Source organism: Rissa tridactyla, chromosome 9, assembly GCF_028500815.1.
Source record: "Rissa tridactyla isolate bRisTri1 chromosome 9, bRisTri1.patW.cur.20221130, whole genome shotgun sequence".
Taxonomy (NCBI): domain Eukaryota; kingdom Metazoa; phylum Chordata; class Aves; order Charadriiformes; family Laridae; genus Rissa; species Rissa tridactyla.
In genome coordinates, this window is record NC_071474.1 from 43,791,933 (window position 1) to 43,809,155 (window position 17,223).

Sequence of the window (17,223 nt, forward strand, 5' to 3'; positions counted from 1 at the left end):
AGCGGGCGAGCATGCGCGGGGCGGGCGGAAGGGGCGGGCGGAAGGGGCGGGCGGGGCGCGTGCGCGGCGGCGGCGGCGGGGCGGCACGTGAAGGTCGCGGCGCGGCGGCACCGGTAACACCGGCGGTACCGGCGGCACCCGTAACGGGATGGATGCGCCGTCCGCCGCCGGGCTGGGCGGCGCCGACCCTCAGCTCCAGCGGTTCATCGAGGTGGAGACGCAGAAGCAGCGTTTCCAGCAACTGGTGCACCAAATGACCGAGCTCTGCTGGGTACGGGCGGGGCCGACGGCTCCGGTGACCGGAGCGGCGGGAGGGAGGGGGTGGGGGGAAACGGCAGGTCGCGGTGGTGGGACAGGCGGGCCGGGAGGCCGCGCTGACCTTTGCCCCCAGGGGGAGGAGGGAGATGGGGACAAAATGGAGCCGCCGTGGGAGCAGTCCCAGCCCCGGTGAGACCGGAGGGGGGTGGCTCTCGGGAAGGTGGGGAGGCTCTCGGGAAGAGCGGGGGGCCCTCGGGAAGGGGGGTCCGGGCCGGGAAGGGCCCCGGGTGGCAGGAGAGCATGAGGATCCCGAGGAGGGGGGAGTCGTCGCTGATGTGCCCGAGGACTGGTGAAGGCCCGGGGGTACGTCCCCGGTGTGCGGGATGGGGGGGAAGAGGGGGGTCGGGCCGCGGTGTCCCTGGGACCAACGGGTGCCCCCGCTGTGTGTGCAGGAGAAGTGCATGGACAAGCCGGGTCCGAAGCTGGACAGCCGGGCCGAGACGTGCTTCGTGAACTGCGTGGAGCGCTTCATCGACACCAGCCAATTCATCCTCAACCGGCTGGAGCAGACGCAGAAGTCCAAGTCGGCCTTTTCAGAGAGCCTGTCCGATTGAGGGGCACCCGCGCCCCAGGGGACACCGGCCAGACCCCCTTCCCCCTCCCCACCAGGCCGGCCCCTCCGCCGCACCGGCTCCTGGTCACTCTGCCGCCTGAATGAGCCGGGATCAGCTCTGGGGTTTTGGATTTGATTAAGTGCCAGTCTCGGGGAAGCTGCAGCAAGATGAGAGCCCACAACAGAGACATGGTCGCCCCTCCTCAGGGTGACGTGCTGCTCCCGGCCCCGCGGGCCAGCAGCGGTCTTTGTGCTGGGACTCCAGGGGCTTCCGATGCTACACAGGGAGTGTTTGGAACGCGCCTGCTCCGCTGAACAGAGCGGCGGTGACACTCGCATCAGGGGGTGCTCCCAGCGCTGATGTGAATCTCAGCTCTTGGTGAGGCTGCCTTCAACGGTGCTGCACAAAACGAACCCTCCCGGGTATGCTAACGAGCATGAGATGCTAACGAGCCCTGCAGGCACCATCGCTGCGCAGGCCGGTACAGGTACCCTTAGAGAGAAGAGCTTGTTGGGCACAGTGATCATCCCAGGCAGACACCACTGGAAAATACTTTCAGGCTTCCATAGGTAAATCATTCATGTGGCAAATTTTCAAATTGCAGCACAACTCTGTCAATACTGACTTGCTCCATTAACTGCTTTCCCCTGATCGATGTAATAAATATTAACTGGGTCAATTTTTAATATAAGATTCTTCTTTGTTCAGGTAGATGACCACTGAGAATTGAAAATCTGGCCTTGTCTCTCCCCCTCCTTCCCAGTGATCCTGTTTATTGCAAAATTAGCAGGGAGGGGGCATAACTGCCTTCTAGCTAGAAGGTCTAATCTGAATTCTGATTTGTTTCTCAATTAATTTGGTCCCATGAATCAGACTCATTTCTGGGAGAGGCTATGGCCTGTCTTCCTCTTCCCCAAAGGGTTAACAGCTCCTGCTGTCCTGTAAAGGAGCAGTTTCTTTAGAGGGAGACTAAATGCAGGAAATAATAAGTAACCAGCCATTTTATAACCTCACACACCTTTACCTGTGGAGATCACTGGAGGGAGGCCCATGGCTGTGTCTTCTGGGCCTCTGCCCCCAGGACACAGAGAGGAAAAACAGGTCAGTTTTTCTATCTGGAAAAACAACAAACTACTGATCTGCCCGCTGGAAAGGCAGCATTGCATTTCAGCAGTGTTTACGTCCGGCGTGGCTCTGGGAAGCCTGGAGTGACCCACTGCCAGTGGCTTCGAGCTCTACGCAGGCACCTGGTAAAGCAGTTCTGCTCACATCCATTTGCCATGGGTGGCTGGACAGGGCGTGTGGGTGCCTAACAGGGGCGGCTTGTAGCCAGCAGCCTTCCTGGGAACAAATTCAGGATGTGTTTAACAGCTACGCAGATATAAACCCACCGAAGTGAGGACACAGCTGTCTAGCTGTCGTTCAGAAATTTACCTCAGTAGCTAAGGATTCTTAGGTCACTCCTGTTCCCACAGTAAACGATTCCCTCTCCTGTCCCCATATTGAGTTTCTCCCAAGCATCCGCTTCTTCCTACCCCTGTAATCCTTCATGCCTTTCAGTGCTGGCCCAGCTCTCGGTACGAATGTATCACTAGCCACTTGGTAACTGAACAAATTTTTTTTTAATAGAATACAGTAAGCAGGTGCTTCATCAACCTGCACTGCAGAAGTTGCGCGAAGAGGTTGGTCCCTCCATAAGAGCCACAGCAGCGTGTGGCAGCACCACTGAAGTTTTCCAGTTTTGGCTGTATTCTGTTTTTGGATGTGAATCTGTAAATAAATTCTAGCAGAGTGAGCAAAATGAGTATTTGACAGAGGAATTTTTGAATTAATACTCTGGGTATGTCATCTGTAAAGCCAGACATTCATCTTCTTTCCCTGTAATCTTAGCACCATGTTAGATTACTTTGTAACTGTTAATCTTCTAAGTATATTTTTAAAAAATATTGTGAAGCGTCCCCAAATGCGTGGTCTTCGCATTCAGTAAGGGTTAGCACTGTATTAGTGCTGCGGGCCTCTGCGCAGCTGAAGTCTCTGTCCTGATGAAGGCGGATCAAATCTTCATGTAAAAGAAGAGCAAAGAGGCACCAGATCCCAGGAACTGAGCTGTTCCCAGGGGTTCTGTCTGTAGCCACAGGAGGCTGCTGTCCCTGTCAGCCTCCTGGCAGTGGCAGGTCGCCCATCTCACGCCTGGGGTAGATGGTAACTGCCAACTCCTGCTAGTGCAGCAGTAGCTGAGGCAGCATGTTCAACCTTGCAGTGGAGCTGCTTGGCAGTGGGAGCAGAAAGCTATCAGTTCAGAGGCTTCCTCACACGCTTTCACCTTCCTCCTCCTCTTCCTCCTCTGCGCTCTGAGAGCCTTTGTCCTCTGAGCGCAGAAGAGGCTGGTGCTGACATGACTGATGCCTGTCTGCACTCCTCCACGAGGCGTGCAGGTCTGTCCTGCCTTGCTGCAGGAAGAGGGGCAGGAGGTCAGGGGTGAAGGGCATGTCCCTGAAGGCGTGCAGGAGGAAGATGCCAGACACGATGGTGAGGAAGCCGCTGATGGTGCCGATGATGTTGTCTAGCACCATGTGTTGCCACTCCTTGAAGAGGATGGCAGAGCACATCATGACTGATGTGGTGAACAGCACATAGTAAACGGGTGTGACCACGGATGTGTTGAAGATGTCCAAGGCTTTGTTCAGATAGTTGATCTGGACGCTGATGCAGATCACCAGGCACACCAGGAGCACCCAACCCAGTGGTTCTTTCAGGACTGGCTTCCCAGAAAACAGTTCTTTCAGGGCAATCCCCAAGCCTTTGACGCAAGACACAGAAAGCGAGCCGATGGCAGAGCAGACCAAAACATAAACCAGGACGTTGCTCTGTCCGTAACGGGGTCCAGCCACAAAGATAAGCAGAAGGGAGCTCACCAGGACACATACAGCAAATACAATGAATCCTTGGGGAAAAAAGAATTAAAGAGGTCTATCAGAGAACAGTAGCACCAGTGACAGATGTAACTGAACAGCAAGTAGAGATGGAGGACAGATGGGTAACTGCCCCATCAGTCTGTCTTTTTAGCCTCCACCTGTAGGTGGGCTGGGAAGCAGGGTTGGTCTCCAGCCTGAACAAAGCTGCGGAAACAGCAGCAGCTCTTTAATAGCGCTGATCACAGCACTGCTCCACAAATCAGCCTGTCAGGGGATACAGCCGCCCGTGCTGGAAGGGGAAGGGGCACAGCCAGGCTCTACGGCACTAGTGGAGGTGGGGGGCTTGTTGACCAGGAAGATAAGGGGGCACAGCTCTGCAGGAGGCCCAGGAGGGCGACAGAAGGCTTGGGAAGCCCTAGCTGAACTCTGCGGGCTGTAGTGGGATAAAGAGGAAAGCACCACATCACAGGAATGCGAGGCCCTGCCAGAGCACTCCCTCTAATGAGCAGCAGCATCTGTTACTCTGCTTCCCTCTTCTCCCTATGCCTCCTTCCTCCATTCTCCTGTGACTTATTCTGCCATTCACACTATTGCCCAAATCATATCTTTGCAACCTGATTCATCCTCTAACATAAATGTCAGGACTACTCGATCTTGGGCATAATTCCTTGAATCGCTCACTCATCTTTGCCTGAAGTTCCTCCTCTGTCTTCCCTCAGCCACGCCACCACCACCCTCATGTACAGGAATTCTCTCACCTATCCCGGCACTGCCACAGCCCAACCACTTCTGATGACAGCTGCAGCTAATTCCCATGCTCTTCCCTTTTTGCATCTACACCTCATAGACAGTACAAAAAAAAGCACACTTACTTAGGTTAATGACCCAATTTCACATTTGTGCTTCAGCAGAGACCGAGTGACTTGGGAGCATCACTCGGACTCCCTCTCTGCAAAGTGGGCTTCCCATCTGCTTCTTTCATCCCACAGTCAACAGGACCTGACAGTCCTAAAAAGCCATTCTGAAGCTGACATGTCCCTGTATGTTTTGAGCTAGTTAACAAGGTGTAAATCGTCTGAACACGTGCATTAAATGCTGTTTGACAGTCACCAATCTTTCAGATTTAGAGCGTGGAGACCCCAGTCTTTTCCCATCACAGAAGGAAACCCACAAGCTATCCTAGACACAGGGGAGTGTTTCCTCCACTGGTATGCAGAGCAAGAAACAGCTCAATTACCCTTTAGTTCAGTCCTTCCCAATTTAGACGAGTTGTATCCTATTATCTTTTGTATCTGCTATCATTTCCAAGCCTGAAATTAGCAGGATCCCTTTTATTTAAGTACCTGGATCTTTCAGCTTCTCTGCCATTGACTCCAGGCTGGAAACCTCTTCTTCCTGCGGAGCATGGATCACCATCACTGTGGAGCCCAGGATACTGAGGATGCAGCCAATCTTCCCATGAACATTCAGCTGCTCATTCAGGAAGGTGGAAGACAGAACTGCACTGAAAGATAGCAAAAAAACCCCAAACCAATTAGGCCAAGGGATGGAGTGCCTGAGGGAAGAGACAAAGGAAAGCAGAGTAACTGCTTTCACCACTAAGGGGTGGTTGGTGAGGTGAGGGTGTTTCTGAGGCTGCTTACCTAACAAGGACACTTAGAGCACCCAGTGGAGTTACCAACGTTGCAGGGGCAAAGGCATAGGCAGCAAAATTTGCTGCTTCTCCAACTCCCACTGCAAGAGAAACCCTGTCAGGTGAGCATCAAAGTAGGAGCAATTCAGCATAATACACATTTGAGTGCAGTCAGAAGAGAGCCTCTATTTCCATCTGAGCATTCCACGTTTCTCCGAGGTACGTCATGCAACAAAAGAAAGAACAGCACCAGCAAGAACAAGCAGAAGCCTGATATAGGTTGTCTTGGGAAGAGAAGGCTCGTGGTTATGTATGGTGATGCTTAGTGGCTACATGTGGTTATGCAGCTAAGCAGTAACCACAGAAAAGTATTCCCATGGTGTACTCAAAGCTGAACGAATTTTAAGGCCTTTTCTTATTTTCAAGTCACGTTCTTCTCCTGGAACAGCTTTTACAGCTTTTTAAAGGGTAAATCAAGTACAGTTGGTTATTAGTGTTGCAAAGTATAAAACAGAGCTGCTGAAACCGCTGTAGCACTGCATGCACGGTGCTGGATGTGCTGTTATAACTACATTGTCTGGGCAGGACACGTCAGAAGCACTTAACCCAACCCATTAGACCAGCGCCACAACTCCTGTTTAGCAGAGAAACCTTGTAATGCATGAGACTTTAGAATATTTTAGAGTTATAATTAGATCAACAACATCCTCAGACACTCAGATGAAAATCAAGCGGTCAAACAACAATGACAAACACCCTCTTAAGTGTGTCTTGCTACACTTTCAGAGCGGGTACTTACTGCACAGCAGCCCTGCCCACCAAAGCCATTCCTGCAGGTACGCGTGACCTCCTTGCCCTAAGTAAGGAAGAAAGAGCAACAAGAAACCTCGGATGAAGCGATAGATGAAGATGAAGCTACACAAAAGGCTCATTATCCTGCCAGAACTGCCTCAGAGAAGCAAAGCAGGAGCAGCTCGATCTCCTCTAAGCACAAGGCTGCCTTGGGTCTGCCTCGTCACACGCGGGCCCGGCCCAGGCGTGGGCAACGACCGATTCTTCTACCCTAAAAGCAAAAGATTTTATCCCCAGGTTCTCCCACGTTTCAAAAACGCATGAGCGGTTCTACAAACGTGTCTTTATTGGCGATGACTGCCTACCCCTGTGGAAAAAGTCTACTTTTAGACCAAACCCCCCCCACTCCAAGCGAGGCAAGGGGCCGCCCAGGCCCAGCGCTGGCCAGCGACAGGCTGAGGCGGCCCGCGATCTCCGGGGGTGCACCGTCTGCCCACGGCCCCAAGGCGGAGGTGACAGAAGAGGTGACAGGGGAAGCACCGGCCCGTTTTGGCCTCTCCCGTTAGCCCGAATCCCCCCCGGCCCGGCCCGGTGTCGGCGGTACCTGCCCTGGCGCGGCCGCGGCGGCACAGCCGGAGCAGCCCCTTCTTCTTGAGGATGAAGCTGCCGCCGATGAAGGCGCTGGAGGCCAGGGCCAGGCCCAGCCCCACGTAAAAGCCGGCCCGCCCGCCTGCCGCCCCCATGGCAGCCCCCGCCGCCGCTTCCGGTGCGTCGCTGTCACCCTTCCCCGACGCCGGGCGGAGCGGAACGGAACGAACATAACGGGCGGTGCGGGCGGGGGGAGCCGGAGCAGGCGAACCGGGGCCGGCGAACCGGGGCCGGCTTCCGCCCGGGGCAGCTGCGGGAGGCTCCGGCAGCGAGGGCTGGGGGCGGCCGCAGGTGGCTCCGGCAGCGAGGGCTGGGGGCGGCCGCAGGTGCCGGGCAGGCACTGCCCGGGGGTGTCGGCCCCGGAGAAGCCTCAGCACCCCCAGCCGGTGCCCGTGGGCGAGAGTCCGGCCCTGGGGCTGTTGGGCCGGGGTTACCGTGTAGGAGCGTTCTTGGCGAGGAGGTGATTGTGGCTGGATTTGCGAGCTGAGGAAGAAGAGAGGATGAGTAAGAGCAAGGACGATGCCCCGCATGAGCTGGAGAGCCAGTTCGTGCTGCGGCTGCCGCCGGTGAGAGGCCGTCGCACCTTGGTCCGGTTCGCCCGGGGGGCACCGGGCTCGGGAGAGGGGTTTGCGAGGCTGGTGGGGTGGGTGGGATGTCTGCGGAGCCGGCCAGGGACATGGGAGCAGGCTGGATGCTTTCGGCCTCGGGTAGCCCATTCCCACTTTTTTGAAGAGCTTTTCCACGGCCTCCTCTTGAGAGGCGCCCCCGGCACACACAGCAGGAGGCTCGGAAGGCAATTTAGAGGATGAGGGAGGAAATTTCTGTAAGGGTAGAGCTTTAGCAAGTGCTGGGTCTTCAGTTGCTGCGGCTGTCAGTGCGCTTGATGGTGTTTGTTAGGTGCCTAAAGCTGAGACTGTCCCGCTGAGCCCACAAGAGCTTGGTGAGGGGGGCTGTCACTTCCCCCAGAGCTGTGGCCCTCTGTTGGGGGCATCGCACCACTGTCACGGCTGTGACAGTGTGTCACACACAGCCTGTTGCATCATGTCAGGGGGTGTGAAGGGCACTGGGAATAGGACAGGGAGCTGGAGAGGGGACAGCAAAGGGCTACCAAGATGATTAGGGGACTGGAACATCTCTCTTATGAAGAAAGGCTGATGGACTTGGGTCTTTTTAGTCTGGAAAAAAGATGACTGAGGGGGATCTTATCAATGCTTATAAATACTTAAAGGGTGCATGTCAGGAGGATGGGGACAGGCTCTTTTCAGTGGTGGCCAGTGACAGGACGAGAGGTAACGGGCACAAACTTGACCATAGGAAGTTCCATCTCTACACAAGGAGGAACTTCTTTACACTTTGAGGGTGGCAGAGCCCTGGCACAGGCTGCCCAGAGAGGTGGTGGAGTCTCCGTCTCTGGAGACATTCCAAACGCGCCTGGAGGCGTTCCTGTGCCACCTGCTCTGGGTGACCCTGCTCTGGCCGGGGGTTGGACTAGATGATCTCCAGAGGTCCCTTTCAACCCCTGCCATTCTGTGATTCTGTGAATAGCAGAGCCACACGGTTAACGTGATAGTGGGAGAAGGGTGCAGTTTTCATTGTAGCTCTTGCAGTTGTTTTTCTGTGTTGGGATGGCAGGGCTGTTTAAAAGTGTGTAGCTTGGACAGAATCCTTCAGTGATTCTCGGGGGAAGCACACCCAGTCCTGATGTGAGTCTTTCCAACCTTCCCAGGAATATGCCTCCACTGTGCGGCGAGCGGTACAGTCCGGGAATGTCAACCTGAAGGACAGGCTCACCATTGAGCTACACGGTGAGTGAGCAGGATCAGGGCATCTTAAAACTGCTCTGGGTGTCCACAACTGAAGCGGTGCAACTTGCACATGTTTTCCCGTGAAATTTCTGTTGTCCAAGAATGTATTGCTCAGTTTAGCTGCTTAGTGACAGCATTAACCTCTCCCGTGGCTTTCTGCAGCGGATGGGCGCCACGGGATTGTCCGCGTAGACCGGGTGCCACTGGCGGCCAAGCTGGTAGATCTGCCTTGCATCATCGAGAGCTTAAAAACCATTGACAAGAAAACCTTCTATAAGACAGCGGATATTTGCCAGGTATGGTCTGTCCTTCTTGCCTGCCCCAACAGCTTAATTCCTTGTGTTCCACTCTCCAGGAAAATCCCTGTACGCTTTGGCAGCTGGACACCCATGGCCAATTTCTGTATTCTCACAATATTAGCAGTTTAAAATTCCCCGCTCTGCTTGGTGTTTAGAAATCCCATTTCTGAAGCACGAAATGGGATTGTCCTTGTAACAGCTTAACTGCTGCCGTGTTTAGATATGAACTGAGCTCGGTGTGAAACATGGCGTTTCTCGTACCCCATGCCCATGAATCCCTTTGGCTCACAAGATGCAGTGGGCAGCCACTGTTCATTTTCCAGGAAAGCTTTCACGTACTTTTTTCCTTATGTTACAATAAGCACCCTTTGTGTTTATGCGGGGATTCCAGATGCTTGTTTGCACTGTGGATGGTGATCTCTACCCGCCTTTGGAAGAGCAAACTGTGAGCACTGACCCCAAGGCAAACAAGAAGAAGGACAAGGACAGAGAGAAGAAATTCATCTGGAACCATGGCAGTGAGTAGAGGCTGTGCCAAACCCCTCCATCCCACCACCCCAGTGTCCCCACAGCTGTGCAGGGCACTCACCATTGCTGTGTCTTGCCTGTGCTGCTGCTGCGTTTTCAGTGCTCTCTCTCTTCCTGAAGGGATCTTCTCCCTTTTGGCATGCAGCTCTCCCATTAGGCCATCTGCCTGACACATGCAATCTGTTTCCTCTGTCACAGTCACTCTTCCCTTGAAAAATGTACGGAAGAGACGATTCCGGAAGACAGCTAAGAAGAAGGTGAGTTGCTTCTCACAGAGATGCAGGTGCAATAACCAAGGGATAGGAAGGCAGAGACATTAGAGCTGTAACCATCTATTAGCCCAGAAAACATGTAATTTCTTAACGTTGCTTCACATGTTTCCTTGCCCGAGATGAGGGTGAAGGGAGGATAGTACATTTAAACACTTCTTTGGGTGCTTCCTCCATGTTTTCCAAGATGCTCCTGAGGGGAAAATCCTCTGTGCAGAGAACTGCTGGACTCCATTCCTGTGGCTGCCTTGCCGTACCGCATCTCTTCCTGCTCATAGAGAAGAAAGGAAGATTTGCATGGAAATGGGGCTTCAGTCATTCCTGCTTTCCCGTCTGAAATCTTCTCTCTACGCATGGCCCCTTCACTTCCCCAACAAGCAGCACTACAAATAGAATAACTGTCATTTCAGCTGGGGGAGTGACAACAGATGGAGCTCAGAGACTGTCTCTGTGCATATGCACAAGCCAGGCAAGGTGTTGGGGAGCTGCAGCACCGTGAGGCTGGAAAGACTTGTTCTTCTCTGCTTTGCAGTTTCTGAGAACAGGATGGAGTGCTATTTTGCATGACATTTGGGGAAAAAAATTACTTGAGACATTCTTATAGCCCACAGGAGAGATGTGATGTCACTGCATTAAGATTCCTGCCTAATTTAAAAGTGAAAAATTAAACCTTATTTTGAGTGAGATGGGAAGGAGTTAAGTTGACCATCCATGAGGAAACAGCACCTCAAGGACTTTCTGCATACACACGGAAAGTCTTATTTCATAAGAAGTATAAGTAGAAAAGTGAGAGCATACAACCCACCAAGGAGCTTTGCACAAAAAAGACGCATTGCTTTCTGGAGGTGCATAAATTACTTCTAGGGTGAACACGATCAGAAAGCATACGAGAAAAGAGGCTTGAAACGGGGCTCCCTCCAGAGGTGGAGGGTTGGAGTTGACCAGCACCAGCGGCACACACAAGGCATTTAACAGTGCCTCTGTTCTCTTTCCCCTCTCTGTCCCAGTATATTGAGTCTCCTGATGTGGAAAAAGAGGTGAAGCGTCTCCTGAGCACAGACGCCGAAGCTGTCAGTGTCCGTATCCTTTTAAAAAAGAAAAAGCTCAAGCTGGGGACAGGACGCTGTGCGTGACCTGGGGGTTGTGGAAAGGAGAGACAAGTTCAGCTTTGCGTGGGTGTGAGAGACTGGGAGATAAGCACACGAGAGGCACTGGAGTTTTGGGGCTTCATCTTTGCCTTGTTCAGAGCTCATTGTTTCTTCATGGTGACCTTCCTTGCAGACTGAATTGTTGTACTGAGCGGGAACTTAACAGCAGAGGAGAAGTCATCAAAAAAGGGTGCTGGGGAAGTCCATCCTGGATATCCATAGCTGCAAGGCCAGACTTGTTGGAGGGGCAGTGATCTCCTGCAATTTTTAGCGTTGTTTCGTCGTACCGCATCTTTCATGTTCCTCCTTTTCCCTTGACTCGTCTGTTCCCGCTGTCAGGCTGGGAAGTCATTGCTGAAGATGAAACAAAAGAAGTAGACAACCACGGTTCGCTCACCAGCCTGGATATCTCCTCCCCAGGGATGTCGGGACATAAGCAAGGCCATGGCTCCTCAGGTGCAGGGGGGAACGCTGTTGTTTTCTTTCTAGCATCTAAGTAATCAGTTGGGCCCATTCTCTCTGGGGTAAGCCCTAACCAGAGTGAAGGAGAGAGGGCATTGAGACAGGCTCCATGTACTGATGTGGTCCTTAGCGGGCAAAGGGTGCTGGGAGCTCATCAGCTGCGTTTTCCCTCTTCCCTCTTCCCTTTTGCACCCCCTTAGAACATGATGAACTACGGGAGATATTTAACGACATCAGCAGCAGCAGCGAAGATGAAGATGAGAGGGATCATCATGACGACGAAGACCTGAACATCATGGACACTGAGGAGGACTTGGAGAGGCAGCTGCAGGACAAGCTCAATGAGTCCGATGGGCAGCAACAGGAGAACGAGGGGTCCAACCAGATAGGTGAGTGGGTGGCAGAGCGCAGCAGAATCACCAGGGTGCCAGGCTGGCTGCGCTGCCCAGCTCTGCCGCTGCTCTGGGTCTGAGCTCCCTCTCTTCCAGTCATGGGGATCCAGAAACAGATTGACAACCTGAAAAGTAAACTCCAGGAGACCCAGGACAGGAGGAAGCGCCAGGAAGATCTCATCATGAAAGTGGAGAACCTAGCCCTCAAGGTGAGAACAGAACTCTCCTGGCGTCTCTTCAAGTCTTCTGCTTAGCTTTGGCTTGACATTCGATCCAGCAGACTGATTCAGCTGCTGCCCTGGAAAAGCCAAGGGCCTTTGCCTGCTGGGTTAAAAATAATTGTGGTGTGACCACACACATACTCCAGCATTTCCCTATGGAGGCAAAGCAATCCATGAAACTGCAGGAGATAAGGGGGCTGGTTGTCAGTGCAACCTGGGGCTTGCTGCACCATTTGACGTGTTGTGGCAGCACCCATTCGGTTGAGAACGCATTGTTAACTGTGGTGTGGCATGTTTGTCTCTGCAGACCCGTCTCCAGGCTGTGCTGGATGAATTCAAGCAGCAAGAAGAGCGAGAGAAGCAGCAGGTGAGGAAAATCCCACAGTGGATTGGGAAGGACTGGGTCATGACACGGTTCTAGGCTTGGCCTCTGACAAAGTTTCCTGAATCTTCTACCACACCAGCTGCTTTGAACTGCAGTGTTACAGGTCAGGTGTGGTTGTACCTCATCTGTAGTTGCATGGAGCTTCCTAAAGCACAAGGAGGTATAGGAAATGGGATTGATTGCAGCCCTCCTTCTGGAGGAGTGGTGAGACAAAACATGTCTAGTCAGCAGCCTAAAGCTGCTAGGATTGCTGGGCTAAAACATGACACAAACCCACTAGCAGCCGTGTACAAAAAGGGCAGTAGCTGCAGGGTCTTGACAGATTTCCCACCTGGGCAGCTCTGCTGAGATTCAGCCAGGTACCAAGGCAGGAGTTTCCCACTCCCAGGTTCATGTTGTGTGGCTTCGCCTTGTGGGCAGTGCTGAGTTCTGCCCCAGAGGTGCCCAGGGACGGCTCCTGCGACGTACAGGCAAAGCAGCCACTGGTGTAGGTGGAAGATCCGCAGAAACACAGAAGTGCTTGGGCTGCAGCTGCCAGGAGTCCCAGCCATGCCTTACTGTAAATGCCTCACTCCCTCTTTCCAGATGACGTCCCTGCAGGAGCAGCTGGAGTCCCTCATGGAGAAGTGAGGAGCAAGCCTGGGTCTTTGTACCTGCGAGCAGAGCTGGAAGCGTTCATCACGCTGAAGTCTTTGCTCTAGTCACACGCCTCTGCTGCCAGATGTGCTACTGGGCGGCACTAGAGGCTCCGTGTCCAGAGCTGCTCTCATGTACGTTGTGCTGGGCTTGGCTGGTGGAGCTAAAGAGTTGGACTATGCCCGTGAGAGCAGCCAAAACCCTGGATTTACTGTAAATATTCAGCACCATTCTCCCAGAGGGATTTAGTTCTCCCTGAGACAGTGCAGTGTGGCATTGTGCGTCTTATTGAGTCTTGGTGCTTGATGGGCTGTGGGCTGGTAGGAGCTTGTTCTTGTGTTTGAGGAATGCTTGTGTCTGCAAACCAGACTCAATAAACTACTGTTTCCAGTCCTGGTCTGTTCCTTTGTGGTCTCCGGAGCACAGACTAGCACTGCCTCTTGCCAGTTTGTGCCTGACCACGCACAGCCCCTGGCTGGTGCTCGCACCAGCATTGCTGGGCTCCTCCACCGAAATGCTCCTGCTGTGGCTGGGTCAAAGGGAGACTGCGTGCGAAGGGGACTCCGTGAGCTGTCACGCTGTGGGAAGAAGGAGGCCCTCCTGATCGGGGAGTTTCTTTAATTCCTCACAGACTAGGCAGGCAAATCCCAGATTAACCTGGCAGGGTGGGAAGAGGATTAGAAAGGCAGTTCCAGAACACGACAGAGGGCACCGTGGGCTTCAGTGAGGGTGTGCCACAGCAGGACGCCCCTCTTGCATCCCGAAGGGCAGGGGACAGGGAGAAGGCTTCCAGGCTCTGCCCCAACCCAGAAAACAAAAGGCCAGCGGCAGCCCTGGGATGATGACTTGTGTGTCCAGATAGTGAAGAAAGGGAGATACCCCAAGGAAGACACGGAGCTCAGGAAGGTCCAGAGTGTGCCCATGTGCCTGTGACCTGCTTCTGGGGCCTGTCAGGGGTGGCCATGGAGGAAACCTACCTGCTGAATGTGGAAGGGGTCAAAAAGAAGATTCTGCATGGAGGCCAAGGGGAGCTGCCGAAGTTGCAGGATGGGAGCAAGGTAAATTGTCTTGGTTGGTACCCCAAAGCCCTAGGAAGGGGGAGTGGGTCCGACACTGCTATCCCTGCCCATTATGGGACAAGTTGAGCTCCAGGTCTGTGGTATGGGGAGATCCCATCTCCAGGGGATCCCACCTCCAGGGGATCCCTCGTAAGGGTGTGCCAGGAGGTCTGTTTTGGGCACAGGCAGCCACATTGCCCTCACAGCGGTGGCTGACATTGCCCACTGCCTTCACTTTGCATTGGTGCTGTTACCTGCCTCCTCCCTCTGTCCTGGGGCTGTCAGGAGCTCAGCAGCCACCATGTGTGGCTGGAAATTTGCCTTGCCTGACATGTCAAGCAGGCAACCGGGTGATCTTGAGGATTTCTGAAATTCCCCAGACAGTGGGCTGGGGCAGATCAGCGTGGGTTGTGCCAGGTCCTCCGTACTGGGTTATAAAGGGGGAGCAAGATACAGCACCGATGGGCGTTGAGACACTCCACCATCTGCTTGCTGTCTAAGATAAGTGGGTAGGAGGCACAATCTCCTGCTGCAGATGGAGAGCTGCCAATCAAACCAGCACCTCGCCAGGAGCAGATTTGGCCCCATGTCCTGGGGATGGGGGGCTGGTGAGGGGATGGAGGGCTCTCACTGGGGTGCCTTCCTCCACTCAACACTGAGCTTTCTCCGGGGCAGATCACCTTCCACTTCCAAACATTGAAGGATGACTTTGAGCGGACAGTGATCGACGACAGCCGGGAAGCTGGCATCCCTATGGAGATCATCGTGGGCAAGATGTTCAAGCTGGAGATCTGGGAGACGCTGCTCCGTTCCATGAGAGCCGGGGAGGTGGCCGAGTTCTGGTGCGATGCCATTGTGAGTGAGGGGCTGACGGGAGCCTGCTCCCTTCCTTTCTGCAGAGCCAGGGCGCAGGACCGTGCACCCTAGAGATGCTCCATCCTTGCCTGGTGCAAGCACAGGGGACACAGGTGTCACTTAGCCACAGCATTGGGGGGCTGCCCCAGAGGAAGGGGGTGCAGGCTGGCCCCCTGCGGCTGAGCAGGGTGCTCCCCCTCCTTGCAGCACACGGGCATGTACGCCCTGGTCTCCAGGGGCATGCGGAGGATCGCGGAGGGACGGGACCCCCTGGAAGGGCAGAAGCACCGCTGTGGCATGGGCAACATGTTTGACTACCACAGCACCGGCTATGAGGACCTGGACGAGTTGCAGCGGACGCCGCAGCCCCTCATCTTCATCATGGAGTTGTTCCGGGTAAGGGGTAATGGTGGGGATGGCTGCCAGCGCAGGGGTGATCAGGGCAGGAGGCTCAGCTCCCTCTGCCCGTGCAGGTGGAGGAGCCCTGGGCGTACAAGCGTGACACCTGGGCCATGAGCAAGGAGGAGAAGCTGGCGGCGGTGCCCGTGCTGCACAGGGAGGGCAACCGCCTCGTCCTCCGCAAGGAGTTTGGGCAGGCAGCGGAGAAGTACCAGGAGGCTGTCATCTGCCTGAGGAACCTCCAGGCCAAGGTGAGCAGGACCTGGCCACCTCCTCTCATCCCGACCTGGGTTTCCTCAGCAAAGCCCCGTGGGCCCTGGGTGCCCGGGAGGGGACAGCCACAGCCGTGAACCACCCACTGTGGCTCCCCGGGGCAGGAGAAGCCGTGGGAGGATGGCTGGCTGAAGCTGGAGAGCCTGGTCACACCGCTGGTGCTCAACTACTGCCAGTGCCAGCTGGAGCTGGGCGAGTACTACGAGGTGCTGGAGCACACGACGGAGCTCCTTCAGAAACACAACGGTACCTGTGCCCTCCATCCCGCCCCCCGCCAAGATATGCCCACAGCCCCCCTCCGTGACAATGGTCATCCCACATCCCTCTGCCTGTGATGGTACCTATGTCACCTGGATCCCCATGCCCACTGCAGAACCCATGTCCCAGGTCCCCCTGCCCATGACAGTGCCTATGTTCCCAATTTCCCCTGCCCACAATGGCACCTGTACCCCAAGTCCTCTAGGTTCCCCCTGCCCATAATGTTGTCCCACATCACCCAGATCCCCCTACCCACCATAGTTCCCCTTGCCCATGATGACCCCTGCCCCCCATGTCCCCTGGTGGTACATGCATGTCCCAGGTCCCCCTGCCCATATGGTACCCCTACCTCCAAGCGTGTCCACCCCATGTTCCCCTGCCTATGATGGTACCTGTGCTCCATGTCCCCTGGGTTCCCAGGGTCTCTCTAGCTCCTTTGGCTGGTGGCCCTGAGCTCCAGGACCCCCACTGGGGGCTCTCCTCTCCCGGCAGACAACGCCAAGGCCTATTTCAAGCGGGCAAAGGCCCACGCAGCTGTCTGGAATGAGCGGGAGGCACGGGAGGACTTCCTGCGGGTGGCTCACCTCGACCCCTCCATGGCGGCCGCTGTGAAGAAGGAGCTGAAGCAGCTGGGGGAGAGGATGAGGAAGAAGCACGTGGAGGATCGGAAGCGCTACCAGGGGCTCTTCCAGTCGCCCCGGCGGCCACAGGCCAGCGAGGGGCAGGAGAGCGGGGAGGTCAGTGATGGGACGATGCTGCGGGAAGAGGCACCTCAGGGTGAGGTTGGGGTCCCGGAGACCCCAGGGCAGGGGGAATGGGGTCCAGGGACCAAAGAAGAAGAACAACCAGGGGATGACCAAGCAGAACAAGGGACCCCCAGGGCTGAGTGTAAAGGAGCAGCACCAGGAGGAGAAGCAGCCCAGGGGCAGCTGTCGGAGGTGAAGGTGGAAGAGAGGGATGAGATGGGACAGGGGGGAAAAGAAAACCTGGACACCTGTGGGGCAAAGCCAGAGAGATGGGGAGCAGAGAGGAGGACAGAGGAGGAAGATGAGAAAGAGGAGGAGGAGAAGGTGGAGGAGGAGGGGGAAGAAGAAGAGGAGGAGGTGGAGGAGGAGGGGGAAGAAGAAGAGGAGGAGGAAGAAGAGGAGGAGAGGGAGGCGGAGGAGGAAGAAGAGGAGGAGAGGGAGGCGGAGGAGGAAGAAAAGGAGGAGAGGGAGGCGGAGGAGGAAGAAAAAGAGGAGAGGGAGGCGGAGGAGGAAGAAAAAGAGGAGAGGGAGGCGGAGGAGGAAGAAAAAGAGGAGAGGGAGGCGGAGGAGGAAGAGAGCCCAGCAGCAGAGATGGAAAAGCCAGCTGTAGGGCAATGTGGGGCAGCAGA

At 55.0% G+C, this 17,223-nt stretch overlaps 4 protein-coding genes across 6 annotated transcripts; 3 read left to right on the forward strand and 1 right to left on the reverse strand.

The window, feature by feature from the left end:
* Positions 1–53: 53 nt before the first annotated feature.
* Positions 54–1,563, forward strand: TIMM8A (translocase of inner mitochondrial membrane 8A). The gene is made up of 2 exons (XM_054214420.1): positions 54–271; positions 711–1,563. The coding sequence occupies exons 1-2, from the start codon at positions 149–151 to the stop codon at positions 870–872; spliced, it is 285 nt and encodes a 94-aa protein (XP_054070395.1). The 5' UTR covers positions 54–148; the 3' UTR covers positions 873–1,563.
* A 1,246-nt stretch (positions 1,564–2,809) lies between these two features.
* On the reverse strand, positions 2,810–6,977 carry LOC128914810 (magnesium transporter NIPA2-like). 3 transcript variants are annotated; one of them, XM_054214416.1, is made up of 5 exons: positions 6,817–6,977; positions 6,220–6,276; positions 5,431–5,521; positions 5,131–5,291; positions 2,810–3,816 (listed from the first exon to the last, which is right to left on the reverse strand). In XM_054214416.1, exons 1-5 carry the CDS (start codon positions 6,953–6,955, stop codon positions 3,182–3,184), a joined length of 1,083 nt encoding a protein of 360 aa, XP_054070391.1. In that variant the 5' UTR covers positions 6,956–6,977; the 3' UTR covers positions 2,810–3,181. The 3 variants fall into 3 exon arrangements, with proteins under 3 accessions (XP_054070391.1, XP_054070393.1, XP_054070392.1); XM_054214418.1 differs by having other exon boundaries at positions 5,431–5,535; positions 6,817–6,947; XM_054214417.1 differs by lacking the exon at positions 6,220–6,276.
* Positions 6,978–7,130: 153 nt separating this feature from the next.
* Positions 7,131–13,395, forward strand: TAF7L (TATA-box binding protein associated factor 7 like). Its single transcript, XM_054214419.1, has 11 exons — positions 7,131–7,426; positions 8,587–8,665; positions 8,828–8,961; positions 9,356–9,482; positions 9,691–9,749; positions 10,769–10,841; positions 11,249–11,365; positions 11,572–11,760; positions 11,860–11,972; positions 12,292–12,351; positions 12,955–13,395. The coding sequence occupies exons 1-11, from the start codon at positions 7,361–7,363 to the stop codon at positions 12,997–12,999; spliced, it is 1,062 nt and encodes a 353-aa protein (XP_054070394.1). The 5' UTR covers positions 7,131–7,360; the 3' UTR covers positions 13,000–13,395.
* Positions 13,396–13,518: 123 nt separating this feature from the next.
* Positions 13,519–16,906, forward strand: LOC128914809 (aryl-hydrocarbon-interacting protein-like 1; the record flags this gene model as incomplete). Its single annotated transcript, XM_054214415.1, has 6 exons — positions 13,519–14,063; positions 14,739–14,918; positions 15,126–15,314; positions 15,392–15,568; positions 15,695–15,836; positions 16,341–16,906. Coding segments are annotated over exons 1-6 (1,350 nt in total), but the record flags the coding sequence as incomplete, so codon positions are not given.
* Between the last annotated feature and the right edge of the window lie 317 nt (positions 16,907–17,223).

What these genes read in the sequence shown, in the direction of transcription:
- TAF7L (XM_054214419.1), top strand. Translation starts at nt 7,361, where the DNA reads ATGAGTAAGAGCAAGGACGATGCCCCGCATGAGCTGGAGAGCCAGTTC. An exon ending in GCAAGGCCATGGCTCCTCAG is followed by an intron (nt 11,366 to 11,571) that starts GTGCAGGGGGGA and finishes GCACCCCCTTAG; the next exon opens with AACATGATGAACTACGGGAG. An exon ending in TGGAGAACCTAGCCCTCAAG is followed by an intron (nt 11,973 to 12,291) that starts GTGAGAACAGAA and finishes TTGTCTCTGCAG; the next exon opens with ACCCGTCTCCAGGCTGTGCT.
- TIMM8A (XM_054214420.1), top strand. Translation starts at nt 149, where the DNA reads ATGGATGCGCCGTCCGCCGCCGGGCTGGGCGGCGCCGACCCTCAGCTC. An exon ending in AAATGACCGAGCTCTGCTGG is followed by an intron (nt 272 to 710) that starts GTACGGGCGGGG and finishes CTGTGTGTGCAG; the next exon opens with GAGAAGTGCATGGACAAGCC.
- LOC128914810 (XM_054214416.1), bottom strand. Translation starts at nt 6,955, where the DNA reads ATGGGGGCGGCAGGCGGGCGGGCCGGCTTTTACGTGGGGCTGGGCCTG. An exon ending in CCGCGGCCGCGCCAGGGCAG is followed by an intron (nt 6,277 to 6,816) that starts GTACCGCCGACA and finishes TTCCTTACTTAG; the next exon opens with GGCAAGGAGGTCACGCGTAC. An exon ending in AGAGAAGCTGAAAGATCCAG is followed by an intron (nt 3,817 to 5,130) that starts GTACTTAAATAA and finishes TTTTTCCCCAAG; the next exon opens with GATTCATTGTATTTGCTGTA.